The 20,122-nt window shown below is 42.7% G+C and overlaps 2 protein-coding genes and 1 long non-coding RNA gene across 4 annotated transcripts; 2 read left to right on the forward strand and 1 right to left on the reverse strand.

The window, feature by feature from the left end:
- Positions 1-1,764: 1,764 nt before the first annotated feature.
- LOC135510657 (stabilizer of axonemal microtubules 2-like) lies at positions 1,765-4,845 on the forward strand. Its single transcript, XM_064931749.1, has 4 exons — positions 1,765-1,969; positions 2,625-2,807; positions 2,943-3,142; positions 3,369-4,845. The coding sequence occupies exons 1-4, from the start codon at positions 1,920-1,922 to the stop codon at positions 4,406-4,408; spliced, it is 1,473 nt and encodes a 490-aa protein (XP_064787821.1). The 5' UTR covers positions 1,765-1,919; the 3' UTR covers positions 4,409-4,845.
- Positions 4,768-12,387, reverse strand: LOC135510660 (la-related protein 7-like). Of its 2 annotated transcripts, XM_064931753.1 has the most exons (7): positions 11,300-12,387; positions 11,098-11,207; positions 10,618-10,935; positions 9,800-9,935; positions 9,460-9,587; positions 8,140-8,236; positions 4,768-5,607 (listed from the first exon to the last, which is right to left on the reverse strand). In XM_064931753.1, the coding sequence occupies exons 2-7, from the start codon at positions 11,099-11,101 to the stop codon at positions 5,598-5,600; spliced, it is 693 nt and encodes a 230-aa protein (XP_064787825.1). In that variant the 5' UTR covers positions 11,102-11,207; positions 11,300-12,387; the 3' UTR covers positions 4,768-5,597. The 2 variants fall into 2 exon arrangements, with proteins under 2 accessions (XP_064787825.1, XP_064787826.1); XM_064931754.1 differs by lacking the exon at positions 4,768-5,607 and having other exon boundaries at positions 8,170-8,258.
- A 1,094-nt stretch (positions 12,388-13,481) lies between these two features.
- Positions 13,482-14,249, forward strand: LOC135510664 (uncharacterized). Its single transcript, XR_010451142.1, has 3 exons — positions 13,482-13,560; positions 13,702-13,978; positions 14,114-14,249. It is a non-coding gene; the product is annotated as an uncharacterized LOC135510664 (long non-coding RNA).
- Positions 14,250-20,122: the final 5,873 nt, after the last annotated feature.

Below are 20,122 nucleotides of genomic sequence, written 5' to 3' on the forward strand. Positions count from 1 at the left end.
CTGTGCAGCGAACCTCCCAATTCAACGTGACAGAGTGTGGGAGGATCTGCAGAAAATAATAGGAGAAACTCCCAAATTCAGGTGTGCCAAGCTTGTCGTGTCATATCCAAGAAGACTCAAGGCTGTAATCGCTGCCAAAGGTGTACAACTACCTTTTTTGCCAAAGTGGAAATACTGAAAATGTGTTTTTGCCCATGCTACAGACCTCTATATCGGTCCAGTAACACTACTAGGAATACCTGCCACTGGGTCTTTCTCTCTTTCTCTCTTTCTCTTTGTCTCCCTCTATCAACGTGATTAAATAATTCGACACAAAGCAGGTAGTATGATTTTGATTGTGTGGTGATACTGTAAAATACAGGGTATTGCTGCCCCTGTGTGGACTCTTTGATACATTGCAAGTTAATATTGGATATCCTTTTTAGATTCGGGCCCATATGCCCAACCGTGTATTTTTATTTTATTTTATTTAACCATTATTTAACTAGGCAAGTCAGTTAAGAACAAATTATTATTTACAATGGTACTAATGGCATAACAGGTTGAGTTCAGTATGACAAATCCATACAAAAAGAATAAGAACACCCCAAATATATATGTCATAAAGTTTGCCACGTTCAAAGAATGATCACACCTGTGGAACAAAGCCTTCATTATGACGCAAAAAAAACACACATTCTAGAATATTAAATTCCAATTTTGGAATGATTATTCTCTCAACCACAAAATGATGTTCAAAGTTTAATCTGACAGCAGGAGTGGAGTGTATAGTCAACAGACAGACACCATGACAATCCAATGTTTGTGCCAGATATGCACCTGCGGGTAAGTACCAACATCTCAACTGACAGTGCACTCACACATCGATTTCAGCTGTAGTGTATAATCTAGTGCTTTTTTTGGCAAAGAAAAGGTAACAGATGGAGAGAGCTGCAACTACGACACAGCCTACGAGTGCACACTGACTCAAAATCTGCTGCAACATGTCTCATGGCCTATTCTCTTTGATGTCTATCACCAATTTCCACTCCAATTTCGTAACTGGAGTGGACATGGGATGACCAATATGTATGCTCAGCATTCATTTAATTGTTAGTAATTTGTTTACTTAAAGTAGCTGGAATATATGTAATACATTTCCCCAACGAATGCCCTGTAAATATCTGTCTACATAGAGCAAAAGCATAGCCGCGTTCTCATCCTTCGAGCGAGCCAGAGCTGGGAGAGTCTAAAACCCCGTTTATACCGAGTGCTAACTTGCGTCCTTTGTCCTGTTCGTGCCCACATTCTGATTATGCCCACATTTTTAGACAGGTGTGACAATCAAAAGACACATTGTGATCTGATTGTCATCAGATCATCCCGCCCACCTCCAGAGATAGTCAGACACGCATTGTGTCTGGATATCTTACAAGTGTAAACCGATCTGAGCAGAGAAACCATATAAATCATATTATTCCGCCCTCTAAAATCATTGACAGGTGGCACCATTGACTGATTACATCAATATGTGTCTCACAATAAATATAATTCTCAAGGAATAGCTGTGAAATCATTTGCATAAAGGAAGGGACCAGGAAATCTGGTCACAATGCAGACACAGTGGACGGATAACAGACTCATTGTGTGTAGACACATTTCTGGAAATGTAGGCACAATCAGAATGTAGACAAGATCAGGATAAAGGACCATATAAGCATCAGGTATAAACAGGGCTTGAGAGAGTGAGAGTAGAGAGAGTGAATAATCCACGGGCATTTATTTTTAGAAGCTCTCTCGGTCGCTACGCACTTCATGTAGCCTACTACAACACAGCCCATGTTCTTCTGGTCAATAATTGAAACGGGTTTGGTACATTGGATTGGAACACAACACCCGAGCGCACAGCGTAAAGACGCGCAGGCCTATTCCGTAGTGTGATGTTTCAAGCTATATCCGGAATTTGGAGATGCCCACCTTTGCCAATGAGGTAAAATCATTAACGTTTTAACTTTGCGGTCTTTAAATACCTCGGATCGTGCATGGAGTGTGAGTTAGATTCTGATGATGGAGAGAGGATATGGCTGTAAAATCCTTGATGGGAGAAAGGGGAGTGGGTTGCAATACAGTTTTACCTGAAGGTAGGGTAGGGTACGTGCGTACCAACATAATGCAAATATATTGACTGTGACCCAATGAAAGCACATGATCATTATACATCAAGCTAGTGTTATCGTTCATCTTCTAATTACATTTACAAGTTTAACTGCCTATAATTATTTTGCTTGCTGTGTGACACCAAATGATGTTTTTAATGTAGTTTATCTGAGAGAAGAGAGACAAACCTAATCGGAGCTCAATATAATTGTAATATTCTTCTGATAAGAACTACATTCGCTGAGGCAAGGACAGCTCATTATAATGGCTGGAACTGAGCGAATGGAATTGCATCGAACACATGGAAACCATGTGTTTGATACCGTTCTGTTCCAGCCATTACCACAAGCCTGTTCTCCCTAATTAAGGTGCCACCAACCTCCCTCCTGTGGTTCAGAACACCACTTTGACCAACAGCAGATTCTCAACAACACACTCTGTTGCGCCATTCCAACCAATCCCAACACGTTATCCCTTTCCTCTGGCAGGCATCACCACTGCTCACGAGGATCCCTTCCAGAGGAACCGTGTGTCCTGATCCCCGGCTGCATGGTCTCGGAATACCAGGAAAAGTACCCTGCCTACTGCACCACTGTTGTCCGGGCAGCCAAGAAGCAGAATAATGAGTATCAGCGTCTGGAGGGAAGGATATCCAACATGACTACTTTCAAGTGAGACACACATAATTCATCAAAGAAGATATGATATTCTGGTAGAAAAAGAGTGAATGACAACATCCACAGTTTAATTGTTTGCGTAGTTTATTCAGTCTGCACGTTGCAAGTCATGAGGGTCATGTCTTCCAGGTCAGACTACGTGGCCCATGAAGTGACCCAGAGGCCCCCAAAGGTCACCAAGGTGTATGTGCCACCTGACGGGAGAATGAGACACAGCAGCACCTACGCCAGGGACTACCCAACACACCCTGTTCAGAAGCACATCATGACCAAGCCAGAAGAGTATCATCCGCCCACAGCAAAGATGGTCGCTCAGTCCTTATACAAAGGTACAGAAAGTGTGTCTTTAATAGGAGAATAGTTTAAGATTCATGCTACTCTGTATACGGAAGATTAATAAATCAGTTGTAATCAAAACAACAATAATTGTTCAAATCAAATGAATACATCTTGGAGTTAACATTGGGTTGCTCTTAGAATTTGTAAATGTTTCTAATGATCAGAGACGACAATGGATTGACATAAAATGTTGTCCTCTCACTCGATTGTTTCCAGGGGAATTCCGAGCATGGCACAACCAGAAAGTCCAACCCTACAGGACCTGTGACAACCTGAAGCTGAACGACAGCAAGTTCGAGGTGACCACCACCTTCCAAGACGACTACTGCCAGAAGGGCCCAGCCGTGGCCAGGGAGAGCTTCAAACCGGCTGCCGATGCCCGGGAGACCCTGCCCTTTGACGGCGCCACCAACTACCAGACGCAGTATGTCCCCCACCCGGTCCAGCCCAGGCAGCCCAAAGAGAGGGCCGTCTACAGGCCCACCAGCGCCCCCCTCAATGGGGTCTCCACCCACAGGCAGGATTACCGGGGCCTGCCAGCTGAGCCCGCCAAGCCCTTTAGGGCCAAGGTGGCCTGGGAGAGCAGCCCGGCTGTATTCCAGGGGACCAGTGAGTTCCGCGACCAGTACAAGGCCTGGCCCCTGCAGCCCAAGCACCGGCACCAGGCTGAGGAGTACTGCCCACCCGAGGGCACTATGGTCGGTCTGTCCACAGCTCATGCTGACTATGTCGACCACGAGAGCCAGCAGCGGCCCCAGTCCGCACGTCCCCGGGTCGAGGCCTGGACAAAGGAGGCCAGAGAGCCCCTCCAGACCAGGTCCACCATGAAGGAGGACTACCGGACCTGGGACGTGGTCCGTCGTCCCCCCATGGTCTACGCAGATGAGCTAGAGAAACCCAAGGGGGCTTTCGCCAACACCACCACCTTCCGCTCAGCATACACGCCCAAGACGGCCGAGCGCGCCACCAGCTTTAAACCCACCCAGAAGCTGCTGAGCCCCCAGTCCATGGATGAAGACTCCATCTATCGTTCCACCTACACACCCAAGGAGATCCCACCTTGTCCAGCCCGGGATGGCTGTCCTCCTGGCTTTGAGTACAGCTCCATGGGGGCTGGAGGACACAGGCTGTACCGAACCATCTCGGTACGGGAAACGGGGCTGAGTCAGCTGGCCGCTGCAACGTCCGATAAGCCCTCTTACTCCCACAGCAGAAAGAGCTGCAGGGTCCCCAGCCGAGCCAAGAGGGCGCCATAGAGTCCCGATCACAAACCTGCACACACAGATAGCTAGAGGGGATTCTTATATTTCTATTCAAATATATTAATAGACATTTTAGATGAATTCATCACGAGCACCTCAGGTATTTTGTATGGTCACTCACATAAAAAAGCATAATCCTGATTGTACATGTGTGGTTTTTTTTTATATACAAAGAATTCATAACAATTCTTACTTTGAATATTATGTAATTGTTAAGCTGTTTTCTATTTAATGTTAACAATGTGGACACGAAGATCAGACACCATTTAGCATGGTAATGCACCTAATGCGTGTGAGCAATATAATCCATGAGGCGTTTGTTCATGGGCTGAATAAAAAAAGCCACAAGTCCATTACTATGCACCAAAATGTATATTTATTATTTAGAAAATAGTTTTTTTTTTAATCAAAAAGAAAAGGTTATCGTTGCCATGTTACCGACACATTGTTCTTGAACAAAGCTTTTCTGGGCACGTTTTGAAATCATATTTACAGTATATACAATCACATTTCATAACTGAAATTTTGGCACCTCTCTCTGCAACACAAAAAACTAGTGAGAGAACCTATTCCCAATTTAAATAACGTAGCAGCTTTCTGCTTGTAAAACAGTCGCCATACATGAAAACCTTCCAGTCAGTGGAAGGTTATCGTGCATCCCTTTTAAAACTACAACATCCCCTTTAAAACCATGGCTTCTCTCTGCTTGTACTATTCTCATGAAAAGAAAAACAAAGCTTCACAAAAACATCATCCTATGTAGAAATGACAAAATGGCCGACAGTCAAACTCTTAAGGAAGAAAATGATTCAGAAAAGAAAGGACGCACAGTAGAACTTGACAGTCTTGATCAGTCCTCCATGATGCGGATGTGTTTAGTGGCCTCCTGGCCCTAGCTATGATGATTTTCTCAGCTTTGGAAATGAGCTGGGGCAGAAAGAGATACAACGGAGACATTGCTCTGTTAAAATCAATTTAAGGCATATAATAATGAATGAACATGCTCATTAACAAAATGTTTCTCCTCAAATTAAAATGGTTGGGTGCTGCTAGAGATCCTTGTACATAATCCATATAAATTAAAATGGAGGGGAATCTTATTTTCTCTGTTCCCCTTTTCTTGTCCCTGGGTCGGTTCAGCTTAGCTTGGCGGTCCACCAGGATCTTCTGCCAGTACCTTTGTTCATGGTCGCCTAAAAGTACAAATGTATGAACAATTGAGCAATTGTTAGTTTTGATGTGACATAATCAGCCACATTTTTCACCTAATGAGCAAATGAAGCCAAATGAATCAAACATCTTTCGGTAAAAGACATCCATTCATGAATATGCTTTCTTGATCCTCTAATGATGACGCTGTAAGAGGAATCGAAAAACAACTGTTAATATATAATATTATATGCCGTTTAGCGGACGCTTTTATCCAAACCAACTTAGTCATGTGGGTGGTCCCTGGAATCGAACCTATTATCCTGCTGTTGTAAGCGCCATACTCTACCAATTGAGCTACAGAGGACCCCCAACTGTTAATTGACCATTATCTTACATCTCCATTGCTTCTGTTCTGATGTAGTAAATAGTTTATGGCCCTGTTTGAATTCTCCCAAATACATCCCTCCTTCCTCCCATCCTTGCAGAAATCACTGACCTCTGTGTTGCTGTCACTAGCCATGTCATCTCAGTGATTACCTCAAGATAGGTAGGAAGGAAGGACGCAATTAAAGATGATTTGAACAGGGCCGTTGATGACCTACAGAGAAGTAATGGGAGAGTCAGCATACCAGAGAGGATCTCTAGCTGCCAGCTGTGTTTGTTCTGCAGCCCGGTGCAAGCATCAATGATGGCCTTGGCCTCGACTGGACTCTTGAAGCGGACGTAACCCTCAGCGTCACCCTCTATGGCGTCCACATACACCACTGGGGAAACCTCTGTGAGAGCATCCTAGACACACGGTGTGACGACCCTCCCACTCTGTCTGCCGTATTCTGTCTTTGTTCTTGTTTCCTTATTAGGATGCCGGTGGGCGGAGTTGGGGAGGGTCGTCAGCTACATGGGAAACACCTGGGCCAGGTGTGTCCCAGGATAAATAGACCTCATCCACATTCATGGAGGAGACTCTCCATGCAGACACCTTTGTAGATTGTGTTGTGGTTCTTGGTGGCCGTTTGTTTGCATTGGCACCTTTCAACACCCAGCATTATCACATTCATGCAAAACACTCACTTACACTACTGATTACACACACCATTGTATATTTTCCTTCGTTGCTTTGGTTAATAAATATATATTTTGGTACTCCTTATCTCCACGTTGTCTCCCTTTGTTACGGGCTTTGAGCCGGTTCGTGACAAGTGGGGGCTCGTCCAGGATCTTTGAACTATTGGTTTGGGAGACCGTGGAGGTACGTGTTTGGTTTGCATATTGTGTTTGAGTTTGATAGGCCCAGTATTGGTTGCTTTTGTTGCTTGGTTTGTGTGCTGCGTTGTTGAGATAATGGTTAGTTTCCAGGCCCTGCCTAGCCTGAACTCTTGTTCTGCTTTCTGTTGGGAAGTCAGTCTGAGGTGAGTAAATCGGCTGTGTACCTCGGTAGGAGATTTGTGTAGGGTAGTGGAACTTGCTACCTGGAGCTATAGCCTTTTACCCCTGATAGGCTTAGCGACGTGTTTCATTTTTGGGCATGTTTGGCATGGTTAAATGTTTGTTATTTTTGTGTGGTGTCTGGACTGAGCAGTTGTCTCAGGGGCACATCCGTGGCTTGGTGGACTATGAATCGTTGGGAGTTGTACAAATTAAGGACCCTGATGTTCTTTTCGTTTGTAGCTGTTGTGGTCTTTTGTGCCATGTTACTGAATGTTTACGTGACTGACCATTGGTTGGGGTTGTCATCTTCTATCTTTCCTGTCTGTTCCCTCCTGGTCTTGTTTTCTTTCCTCTTAAATATTGCTTCCTATGTGCAAAGGTTGCTGAGGTCTGAGGAGGAGGTTGGTTGGTGCAGGTGGAGGTGTGAACACATAACCCCTCACCAATTTGGGACGCAGAGGCTGTGTCAATTTGGGACGCAGAGGCTGTGTCAATTTGGGACGCAGAGGCTGTGTCAATTTGGGACGCAGAGGCTGTGTCAATTTGGGACGCAGAGGCTGTGTCAATTTGGGACGCAGAGGCTGGTATGTTGTTCCGGGGTCCTTGTTGGTCCCCGGTTTTATGGGGGGGAATGTGACGACCCTCCCACTCTGTCTGCCGTATTCTGTCTTTGTTGTTTCCTTATTAGGATGCCGATGGGCGGATAAATAGACCTTTCCACATTCATGGAGGAGACTCGTCAGCTACATGGGAAACACCTGGGCCAGGTGTGTCCAGCCAGGATAAATGATGGCCTCTTCCACATTCATGGAGGAGACTCTCTCCATGCAGACACCTTTGTAGATTGTGTTGTGGTTCTTGGTGGCCGTTTGTTTGCATTGGCACCTTTCAACACCCTGCATGATCACATTCATGCAAAACACTCACACTACTGATTACTGATTACACACACCATTGTATATTTTCCTTCGTTGCTTTGGTTAATAAATATATATTTTGTTACTCCTTATCTCCACGTTGTCTCCCTTTGTTACGGGCTTTGAGCCGGTTCGTGACACACGGGCAAACAAACTGTTGGCTAGAAGAATATATGGCTCTAATAATTTTCACATGGTAAAAGAAGAGAGTTAAAAGCACATCTCTACCTTGATGACTTTTCTGCCAGGAAAGGGTTTGGTGAGTGTGATCTAGATGATGCAGCCCCGAGGGAAGTCTCCTTTTCACCTGCCTTACTCTCCTCAGCTTAGGAAAAAAAGAAACAACACTAAAATAGATGGTGAAAACATATTGTGTTTGGAAATGCTCAATTGTAAGGGAACCGGTTTCAAATGTTTTACAGCATTTCTAATGTAATATGTGGACAGCAAACTAACATTTGACTCTATGTTCAATATTTGGGGAGTTCATATGACAGTACTGAGGTTTAATTATGCAGAAGTTGTACTACTGACAGATAGCTAAGTAGTGGGTAAATATTAGGCAACGCAGCATGCAACAATTCAAAAGATTTTACTGAGCTAAATTTCATATGAGGAAATCAGTCAATTTAAATAAATTCATCAGGCCCTAATCTATGGATTTCACATGACTGGGAATACAGATATGCATCTGTTGGTCAGACACCGAAACAAAAAGTAGGGGCGTGGATCAGAACCTGTCAGTATCTGGTGTGACCACCATTTGTCGCATGCAGCGTGCCATCTCCTTCACAGTTGATCAGGCTGTTGATTGTGGCCTGTTGTCCCACTCCTCTTCAATGGATGTGTGAAGTTGCTGGATATTGGCTGAAACTGGAGCATGCGGTCGTACAAGTCGATCCTGAACCTCCCAAACATGCTCAATGGGTGACATGTCTGGTGACTATGCAGGCCATGGAAGAACCGGGACATTTTCAGCTTTCAGGAAATGTGTACAGGTCCTTGCGACATTGGGCCGTGCATTATCATGCTGAAACATGAGGTGATGGAGGGGGATGAATGGCACGACAATGGGCCCCAGGATCTCGGCACGGTATCTCTGTGCATTCAAATAGCCATTGATAAAATGCAATTGTGTTCATTGTCCGTAGTTTATGCCTGCCCATACCATAACCCCACCGCCATCATGGGCTACTCTGTTCACAACGTTGACGTCAGCAAACCGCTTGGCAAAGGAGAAATGCTCACTGACAGGGATGTCAACACATTTGTGCTCATTGTTTGAGAAATAAGCTGTGCATATGGAAAAAGTCTGGGAGAAATGCTCACTAACGCACTCAAATCTAATTTCTCTCAAATTGTGCACAAATTGGTTTACATCCCTGAAACATCCCTGTAAACCAATTTGTGCACAATATGAGAGAAATAAGGTTTTAGTGCGTATGGAACATTTCTGGGATCTTTTATTTCCGCTCACGAAACGTCATGTATGTTGGGACCAACACTTTACATGTTGTGTTTCTATTCTTGTTCAGTATAGGCACTTACATGTCTGTTGCAGACTGGTTTCCATCTTCCCTCCTGCCCCCTTGTGGTGGAACTTGGTCAAGCAAGTCTTCAGAGCTCCCATGCTCCTCTTCTGCAGGGTCATATACTCCTGCTTCAGCCAGACTTTCCTTCCATCCAGAGCCAGAAGGAGAGATAGACAAAGAAGAGAGAGAGAGAACAAAAGAAAGAACTTGATTCTAAATAATATCTTGTCACTAGGGTATTGGATTGTTCAATAAAGATGCTATGTTTTAGGGATTTATTTAGATTACATCTGATTGACTAAGTGTAAGCTAGTAGTAGTAAGCTAGTAGTCATAAAGATGCATGATGGTTCTTACTTGGAGAGAACCCGGAGAGGAATAACCTCTTCCCTGATCTTCACCCTCTCCTTGTGCTTCTTCTTCCTTGTCCTCTTGGCTTTCAGTAGGTAGTCTTCCATCTTATCCTCCTCTTCCTCACCCTTGACTTGCAGGTCTGAAGAACACAAGATTATTATTAGGCTTTATTCGTCACTGCTGACCAACTCACCATAGTGTCGGTCAATTAAACAGAAAGCCTATAAGGTTACCTTTCAGAATAGCTAAAAAGCTAATGAGCACGTCTTAGTGCAGGATTTAGTCAAACCTGCCCACGTGTTATTCTGAACCAGGATCCATATACCTGTTAATGAGAGGCGTGTACCCAGATTTTCTTGTATACCAAACCATTTTGTGTGATTTTATCTGTTCACAAGAAATTAGTGATGGTGGGGAGGTGATAGTTACATATAGGGATATAATTTGACGATATATTGTATCATTTTGACAATATCGCAATATTATTTTTTGCACAGTTGCACCAAAACTCAATTTTTCCTTCATAGCTGGTTCTCCATCCTTTTAAATAAGGAGCCAATTTGTTTTTACCACTTTTATTTCCATGACTGTTCAAAACTCGTTCTCATGGCTCTCTTGTCTCTCTGTAGCAGACATATGGTGAGCAATACGTTTGGAGCGTCGCAATAAAATCACAGTATCGAATCACAATACATATAGAATCGTGCAATATTGCAATACATTTCGTATCGGCACCAAAGTATCATGATATCGTGTCGTGAGGTCCCTAGTATTTCCCAGCCCTACAAGCAATGTGATGCAAGTTCAATATAATGAAGTACCTTTCCCATCGCTCTCCACCTTGTCATCCTCACTCGTCTTCCTCAGCTTGGATGGCATGTCTCCCTGTGTGTCACTTTCTGAGCTCTCCCCTGTCTGGGACCGCCGTCTCTTCTTCTCTAGCTTTCTGGACGGGAGCTTCCCTGTGCCCTCCGCAAGTGCTACGCCCTCTGCAAGCTCGGCCGTGTGTTTCCTCTTCCTGTCAGACGGTTGAGACTCAGATTCTATTTCCTGTTTGCCCCCGCCCACTGTCGTCTCCATCTGTGACGAGGCATCCTGTTTGGCTCTCTCCCTGGATTTATTATCTTCCTCTTTGCCGTCTGCAAAGACAGACACACACAGTAGATTAACAGATGGTAAAGGGTGTTAACTTGACAATTTGAGCATTGGCACTTAAATCAAAAGTGGCCAATATACGCATTTGTTCTTATTGTGTGTAGTCACTCTGGAGTTAACCAGTGATGCTACACTCTTCCCAATACCCATCTTGTGTGGTGTTCAGGGAGGGTGGATCAGGGATAGGCTTCCTGTTCTTGGTCTTGGGAAAGATGCCAGGCTTCCTGGGGGCGTCCTCTGGAGGGTTGTTTAGCATCTGGACAAGGAGAACATGGTTAAGTTCTCTACAGGTTTGTTACTACATAGAACACATCAATGAAATACAGAGGAATCTTTATGATATCTCACCTCTACGGCTTTCTGTGCTCTCCCCCTTTGTGAAGGTTGACATCCCCGAAGTAGACGTCCACCTGTTTCTTCACATCTGCCATCACTTGTTTCACACGGGACCACTTCTTCTTCTCATTCTCTTTGTTCTTTCCACTGAGGTCTATGGTGGATGTGGCACCACAGCCCACTGCTCTTTTCTCGGTGTCAACCATGATCTGATAACACTTGAGTGAGTGGTACATAAAGCATGATCATATAGCTACACATGTCATGCGTGATGTATTGTTGTCTCTACCTTCTTGCTGTTGTCAGTGCCCAATAATGTTTGTGCCATGTTCTGTGCTGCTACCATGTTGTGTTGTCATGTGTTGCTGCCTTGCTATGTTGTTACCTTAGGTCTCTCTTGTCATGTGTGTTTTGTCCTATATTTAAATATTTTTAATCACAGCCCCCGTCCTCGCAGGAGGCCTTTTGTTAGGCCGTCATTGAAAATAAGAATTTGTTCTGAGCTGACATTCCGAGTTAATATATATATATATATATTTAACTTGTATTTTTTTAAGTGTAAAATTACACTGAATGTAGCTATTGGCATTAATTCATCATAAGCTAACTAGTGTTTTGAATTCTGCTAATTGAGAACACGGAGTCAAATGTTAATTTTATGTGGCTAAAGTGCATTTAGTTAGCTAGCTAGAAAGGCAGTCGGCACTGATAGCCATAGCAAGGAGATCCTTCACCTCAAATATATTTCAGAAGGAAGCAGATAGCAAATTGAACAGAAGACATGACCTTATTATCTCCGGCAAAAATGTATAATTTAGCTAGCTAACGTATCTTTCAGACTTAAGACTAGAGCTACTAGCGTTTGGTTTGTTTTCGCCAACTGTGAAGTCCTCATACACTAAGAAACAGTGTATGACAACTTTTCTTGATGAATAATTAGTTGGTAAACACACTCTAAATTAGAAAATGTGTACACCCAAATTCCACGTCATTATACATGTTAGAGGAACCACGTTAAACACAGGCTCTCGTACCAAAACCTAAATAAGATTGTATTTTTCTAACCAAGCTTTCTGCAAACCTATTTTGTCTCTTGTTGATGACGTGTCATCTGTGGGAATTCAAAAAAGGAGGGAAATACCATAGAGAAGAATAGAGGCCTCTAGTGACCAAAAGACTATTTTAGCATGGCCAGCGGCATTGAGGGCTTCCTCCATGCTTCCGCCATTTTAAAGTATTCAAAGTTGTCAACAGAGTGGGGATTCATATGGGTTGTAGCCTCAATGGCGCTCCCCATGCTGTCACAGAGGCTATGATTTCAAACATATAAATATCAGTCCTCTATCTATCTCTATGGTAAATACCAAATGCTGTGTAGCCTGTTCAAGAAATTTACTCTGTATTTTCACTAGAAAGGCTATTTTGGTTTATTTTCCTTACGGATAAAATTATAAATATTCTAGTTGTGTAAGAAAACGCTAGAGTCGCCTCATTTTATGGATTAAGAATCCGTTTGGCCTACATTGTGATTGCCTAGGGCAAACTGTTTTTATTATAAATCTAAGCATTTCTTCTGCCCTATGAAAATATTGATACCACCTCTCTCTCTCTCTCTCTCTCTGTCTCTCTGTCTCTCTCTCTCACACACACACCCACTCACCTCAATATAATTAGGAATTAGAATACTCATTCTAATCTCTATCCATGACATGTACAACATGCATTACGTATTACAGTAATAAGGACGAGTTTGGTTATCTACCGTCCATTATAATGAGAGATGGGGTTGCACAAGAGACGGCCGCTGTCCACCGCACGGCGGTGCTGAACATCAGATCGCGGGATTCCGCTTCAGTCGCTGTATGTTAAAAAATTGTGTTGAATAGCCAATAGCGTCTGTTTTCTTGTTGTTCAGGTAGGACTACTTTAGCACCATCGTGTTTTTGACCGACAGCTGTGACAAAGTCACCACACAGGTCTACTAGGTTTTTGTTTTACAAATTTGATTCAATATCAAACGACAAGAAAGTAAGTCTATTTTGGCAGATTTGTATTGGACTCTGTTCAACAAACCATTTATACAATGTCTACAGATAGGTTAACAAGCTTAATTTGATTAACACTGTATGTGCTATGATAATAATAACATTAACAACACTTGTATATAACAGGACTTGGAAGATAGTCACCAAGAAAAATGGATGGAGGAGGCGCCAAAGGAAGAAGAGCCAGTTGCTCAGCTAAAGGAATAGATGAAGGACAAGTCTGACAAGGTAAGATTGGTCCTCTGGTCATTTGGGTTATTTGATATGTTTAATCTATCTGGTACAAACTTTTTTTTACAGTCGTTTCATCAAAACGTTTATAGATTCTCTACAGATTAAAAAACTCATTACTTTCATTTTGATGAACAGGACTTGGAAGATAGTCATCAGAAGAAAGGGATGGAGGAGAAGGAAGAAGAGCCAGTTTCTCAGCTGATGGAAGAGAGAACGATAAGATTGGTCCCCTGGTCATTTGGGTTTTTGGCTAGTTTTTATCTATCTGTCTATGTATTGGCTAAAAAATGGGCTGCTTTGACTTGATGTTTCACATTAAGCATAATAACATGGGATTTGAAATCTGTTTTCTTGAAGGCCAAATGGAAATCAAGTGCCAAGAAGACCTCAGCCGAACGTGACACTGAAGCAGGTTAGATATTTTTCGATATTAAAACATTACTTTTCTCAGTACATGCACTTTAGGGTTACTGTGCCCTTTGTTGTGCAGATTCCTTATACAACAAAAGGGGGAAACATAATAATTGTAGTCCTTTTGGTCCCTCAGTGGTTTTTTCTTTGGATAAATACCAAAACAGGGCAGCAGTAATTCAACTCTTACAGGAGGAACTTCTCAATAGTCTACTTCACCCCTCAGGAATGGCAGAGGACGTCTGATTCTTTATCCTCACCAATTACAGGAGTAATCTCACTGATAGGTCCAGTGCATTCGGAAAGTATTTTTTAAATGTGTAAAAAAAAACAGATATAAAAAAAACACCACATATAAACACTTCATAGAACTACATTTTACATGTTGGTTAGATAATGAACTATTGTTTCATTCAAAGCAACAATTTTTATTTAAATTTAGATCTTGTTGCAGAATGCACATGGAGGAGAGGCTCAACTGACAGATCCTTTTAATGTCCTCTTTGGGATCACAGAGGACACAATTCTTCAGGTTCTGGGAGATCAATCCTGCTCTTTTTGCTCACTTGGATTGACCAGATCTGTGGTAAGAGATGTCGTGAATCAGGTTAACTCTTAGATCTCACTGATCATCTCCTGTTCCAGCTCAGGTAAATCAAGCCCAGTGTTGTGTGAACTAGCAGGCGAAATGGCATCCAGGCCATCCTGGTGTCTGTTATCTCTGCCAAGCTGCTGTGGTTTGGAGTCACTGAAAAGACTGTGCCTCAAGCCAAGCCCAATCCATCTTTGGAGAATATAGACATTAAGACCCCCCTTGCACCATTGACAGGAGCGGTCAAGGCTGTCATTGTCAACTCCGGAGAATGCCAGGAAAGAAGAGCAAGGAACAATGGATGCACATCGAGAAATCGCACAAAAAGTAAACATTTTTGCTTCAAAGGATTGTGTTGGTGGTCTTCTGTAAGATTCCCTAGTGGAGAAAAAAATGTCTGAAAAGACTGTATCCTATGGCAGCTTGGTGAGTCAAAACATTCTCATACTTTCACCTCCAGGCAAAATGCTTGACTCTCCTGTAATGTCAACCACTGAGAAAATATCCAGTGTTGAGCTGAAGTCAGAAGTCACTGAAGCTATTAGAGAGGCTCATTAGGTCTAGCAGAAATCTATCTGCACAAATGTCTGCTGGCAGACCTGAGCCTTCAAGTAATCTGGCCAGTCAAACAAATCTGCCAGCTATGCCAGAAGAACATTTATCTACAACTGTTAGGCTTGGAGGCCTCTGAAATAATGGATTCCTTTGTGAGTGACATGAAGTGTGTCGCACAATCAGATTTGACAAAAGTGAAAGATCTATCTGTGGTTAATAGACTTACTAAAAGGTTGCAGAACATGCTGAGGGGATTCTGCTCTCGACTTTTGGCCCTTAAAAGTTCTGATCGAGACAAAGAGGAGAATCTAGAGCAAACTAAAAACATGTCACTCCTACTTTCATCCAAAAGTATATTAGATCCAGTAAGAGTGGGGCTTTGCTTCCAGGGGTCATGTCATCAGAAGAAGTGGCTCTTCGTGGAGGTCAGGGCATAAGCTCCAGACCTATGATGGCTCTTAGCCCTCAGATCACTCAGCTTCACCTCGGCTGTACCACCAAGGAGGTTATGACCACCATTGTGACATTTTACAAGATAGAGGTCCCTGAGGAGGAATTGACATGTTCAGCTGAAGAGACGTCCTGGGATACATCTCTTTTGGCTACCTCGTTTGTGGACAATGCCATGGCTTGGTTAGAGGACATCTCTGCAGCAAGATCCAAAACTTTATCATCAGAAAGTTTGTGCGTTGCTCCCAAAGCAGTAGTTTGCGAAAGCTCAGGTGAAACATTTCAGGCACAGGCTGCTAAACGAGTGAAATTTGGGAAGTTCCAGACGATCAGAGTCCCGCACTTGTCAGGTCAGTCAACCAGATTTTGATATTCAACAGGATTTCTCTCTAACTTCTTCTATGAGCATGGATTTACAGCCAACTGATTTTGTCCTTCTACAGGGCACCTCAAGTTCTTCTGCGACTTCAACAAAGATCTGGCAAAGTGGTGTTGCCATTTCTGAATAAGAAAATGTGGACTACAGCACAGACGATTTGAGAGTTTTTCACTCAGTATCATCAACCAGATGTGAACACCACAGAAAAGCATCAGGCAAATCTTGGTTGCCATCCAAGGGGACATGATCAGTTCAGAGGAATTGATGATCTCAGGGGAGCTGGTGCAACTCCATGATATAGTGGGAACAATACTGGAGAATGTGGAGACAGTTTGCAGTAAGGGGGATAAAGAGCGTGGCGAGAGACTCAAAGGCCTTCATCTTTGTTATCTACTGTGGGAAAAGTCTCAAGGTCTCGAGATTTGGCAATACTCCCAGGAACTCCAATGTCAACTGAGTTGCTGGACAATAGTTCCCTATCGTTAGAAGCACATGCATTGATATGAAGAATGATACTTTGTCGGAGGCCTCATTGACTGGCCCAAGAAATAATGGGGTGAGCCTCGTCATTGAAAATCTTGATCCTGAAGTGCTGCAGCAGGTCACTTCTGGACTTTTTTTTTCTCAAAGGAGAAGATTTGTGATTGCTGCCCTCGGTGTGTGGTGTCAGGAAAATAACCTCACACTCAACGTCAACAAAACTAAGGAGATGATTGTGGACTTCAGGAAACAGCAGAGGGAACACCCCCCTATCTACATCGATGGAACAGTAGTGGAGAGAGTAGCAAGTTTTAAGTTCCTCGGCATACACATCACAGACAAACGGAATTGGTCCACTCACACAGACAGCATCGTGAAGAAGGCGCAGCAGCGCCTCTTCAACCTCAGGAGGCTGAAGAAATTCGGCTTGTCACCAAAACCACTCACAAACTTCTACAGCTGCACAATCGAGAGCATCCTGGCGGGCTGTATCACCGCCTGGTACGGCAACTGCTCCGCCCTCAACCGTAAGGCTCTCCAGAGGGTAGTGAGGTCTGCACAACCCATCACCGGGGGCAAACTACCTGCCCTCCAGGACACCTACACCACCCGATGTTACAGGAAGGCCATAAAGATCATCAAGGACATCAGCCACCCGAGCCACTGCCTGTTCCCCCCGTTATCATCCAGAAGGCGAGGTCAGTACAGGTGCATCAAAGCTGGGACCGAGAGACTGAAAAACAGCTTCTATCTCAAGGCCATCAGACTGTCACTAACATTGGGTGGCTGCTGCCAACACACTGACACTGACTCAACTCCAGCCACTTTAATAATGGGAATTGATGGGAAATGATGTAAATATATCACTAGCCACTTTGAACAATGCTACCTTATATAATGTTACTTACCCTACATTATTCATCTCATATGCATACGTATATACTGTACTCTATAGCATCGACTGCATCCTTATGTAATACATGTATCACTAGCCACTTTAACTATGCCACTTTGTTTACATACTCATCTCATATGTATATGCTGTACTCGATACCATCTACTGTATCTTGCCTATGCTGCTCTGTACCATCACTCATTCATATATCCTTATGTACATATTCTTTATCCCCTTACACTGTGTATAAGACAGTAGTTTAGGAATTGTTAGTTAGATTACTTGTTGGTTATTACTGCATTGTCGGAACTAGAAGCACAAGCATTTCGCTACACTCGCATTAACATCTGCTAACCATGTGTATGTGACAAATAAAATTTGATTTGATTTGATCTTCCCTCCTTCATAATGGGGGTGGGTCAGGAAGCCTCATTTCACAATGTTCCATCAAGAGCGTCTGTCTAGTCACCGTAGCTCAAGTTCCGCTACTTCTCGATTGACAGAACTTGATGGTAGTAGTTAAATGATATCATTGAGTATTGTTGTAATTATTTGGTGTTTATTACTTACTTTGGGTATTTTACTACACAATATGAAAACCTACACAATATGAAAACCTATCAATGGTATTACTTTATACTTGTCTTGTTTTCAATTAGTAACCCTGTGAATTGCAATTGTCTAAATTTGTCAATTTAAGAATTATATTCATTAAGACCATTTTTATTTTGAAACAATTAGCCCTTCAAACTGATCAACAAAAAGGTCCAGCCCTCAGAGGAAGAATAGGACCAGATTAAGTTTCCCCATGAGGAGGAGCAGTGCATATGTAAATCTTACATCATTATTTCATCACATACATTGCATTTCCAGTCCCACAACATTAGCAACATTGCATTTTTTGAATAGCACAAAATCTGTTTAAAACATAAAATGTATGTATGATTGTAGACTGAAGTTCATGCCAACTTTCTCTGCTGTCTCGAGCACCCCGCATAGTGCCGATGACTGTCACGGTTCCACTACAGAAGAGTCTTCCTGCAACTTCCAAACCCGAGGAGAAGAAACACAAACCCTTCATCTTTGTCAAGATGTCTTGGCCATCAACAAATGCCTTCGCAACACCTTCAAACCTTCATTACAACAAGTAACAACACCTAATTAAGCAAAGACTTAATGCATTCAGTTAATCTCCATTGTAATCTTTTCATGTCTAATTTATTTAGCAAAAAGTCACTCTAAAATGAAATGTAACTCACTTGGTAAATATATTTTGAAAACATAGTATGCATACTGCTTGAGATGGAACCCTGGATGGGATATTACACCAACCACTGATTGTCTCTAGAGCATTAAATGTCTCAGACTTTTAAAGAAGTTAGTTTTCATTTTGTTCAGCATTATCAATATTCCTGTGAATATTGTAAATGGGGGCCCTGAAAACTTGCTACTTCACGCCCTGACCTTAGAGAGCTTTTTTATGTCTCTATTTGGTTTGGTCAGGGTGTGATTTGGGTGGGCATTCTATGTGTTGTATTTCTTTGTGTTTTGGCAGATTGTGGTTCCCAATCAGAGGCCGCTGTCTATTGTTGTCTCTGATTGGGAATCATACTTAGGTAGCCTTTTTCCCCACCTATGTTGTGGGATCTTGTCCTTGTATTATTGCTGTTGAGCCCTACAAGGCTGTACGTTTTGTTGGGGAAATTATTGAAATTAAAAGGACATGCAAGGAACCTGTAACATCATGCATTTGAGATATCTAGGATATAAAAAATATATATATATATAGGAAACAGTCACTTTTTACAGCAAAATACAGATCTTAATTTGATCACACTTTTGTTGTTGAATTTGCAGACTTGATTTGCCGAAAAATGTATCAACCCCTTGTAATGGGTGCATGTTGATGGCAGGGAAGTCATGCGCAGAAGAATCGAACTTGGTATAAAACGGAGTATTTTATTAATAAGTGCTTCACAAAACTCCAGAACATACAAAATAAAAGAGGGTACAAAACCCGTCGCGCACCAACACATACAATAAACATACAATAAAACAATCTCCGGCAAGGACATGAGAGGAAACAGAGGGTTCACTACACAACATGTAATTGATGGGATTGGAACCAGGTGTGAAGGAAGACAAGCCAAAACCAATGGAAAATGAAAATCAGTGATCAGTGATGGCAAGACGGCGATGTCGACCCCCGAACACCGCCCGAACAAGGAAAGGGACCGACTTCGGCGGAAGTCGTGACACCCCTACAAAAATGTTAATTCATTATAATCCACATAATAGTTCACATTTACTCTTGCTGCAGGATTAGTTTCCTGCTGTAGAAAACTGGCTCAAATTAAGCTCCTACATCTGTACAGACAATGGTGAATAAATAACATGTCCATTCACTCCTTTCATTTCACAGACATAAAGCAGGAGTTATAGGGTTAGAATAATATAGAAGGGCTTTTCTACATATACAGTTGTAAACATGCTTATACGGTAGGCTTAACTAACGGAAATGCTGTATGTCTCTACAGTAAACACTGAGTATGCCAAACATTAAGGACACCTTCCAAATATTGAGTTGTACTGTTATGCACTTGAGTGAGGACCCAAAAGCGGTTTAACCAAAAACAGAGTTCTTTAATGAGCACACAGGAAAGACATAGATCCTCTTCAGATGTAGATCATGGGAAAAATAGACAACCCGCAGAGAGGGCGACAAATGAAACACAAAGTCCCTCTGATAATTTACAAGAGAGTCCCCTTCTAGCAGCAGAGGAGAATAGCTGGG

The sequence above is a fragment of the Oncorhynchus masou genome, chromosome 23 (genome assembly GCF_036934945.1).
Source record: "Oncorhynchus masou masou isolate Uvic2021 chromosome 23, UVic_Omas_1.1, whole genome shotgun sequence".
In the NCBI taxonomy this organism is placed as follows: domain Eukaryota; kingdom Metazoa; phylum Chordata; class Actinopteri; order Salmoniformes; family Salmonidae; genus Oncorhynchus; species Oncorhynchus masou.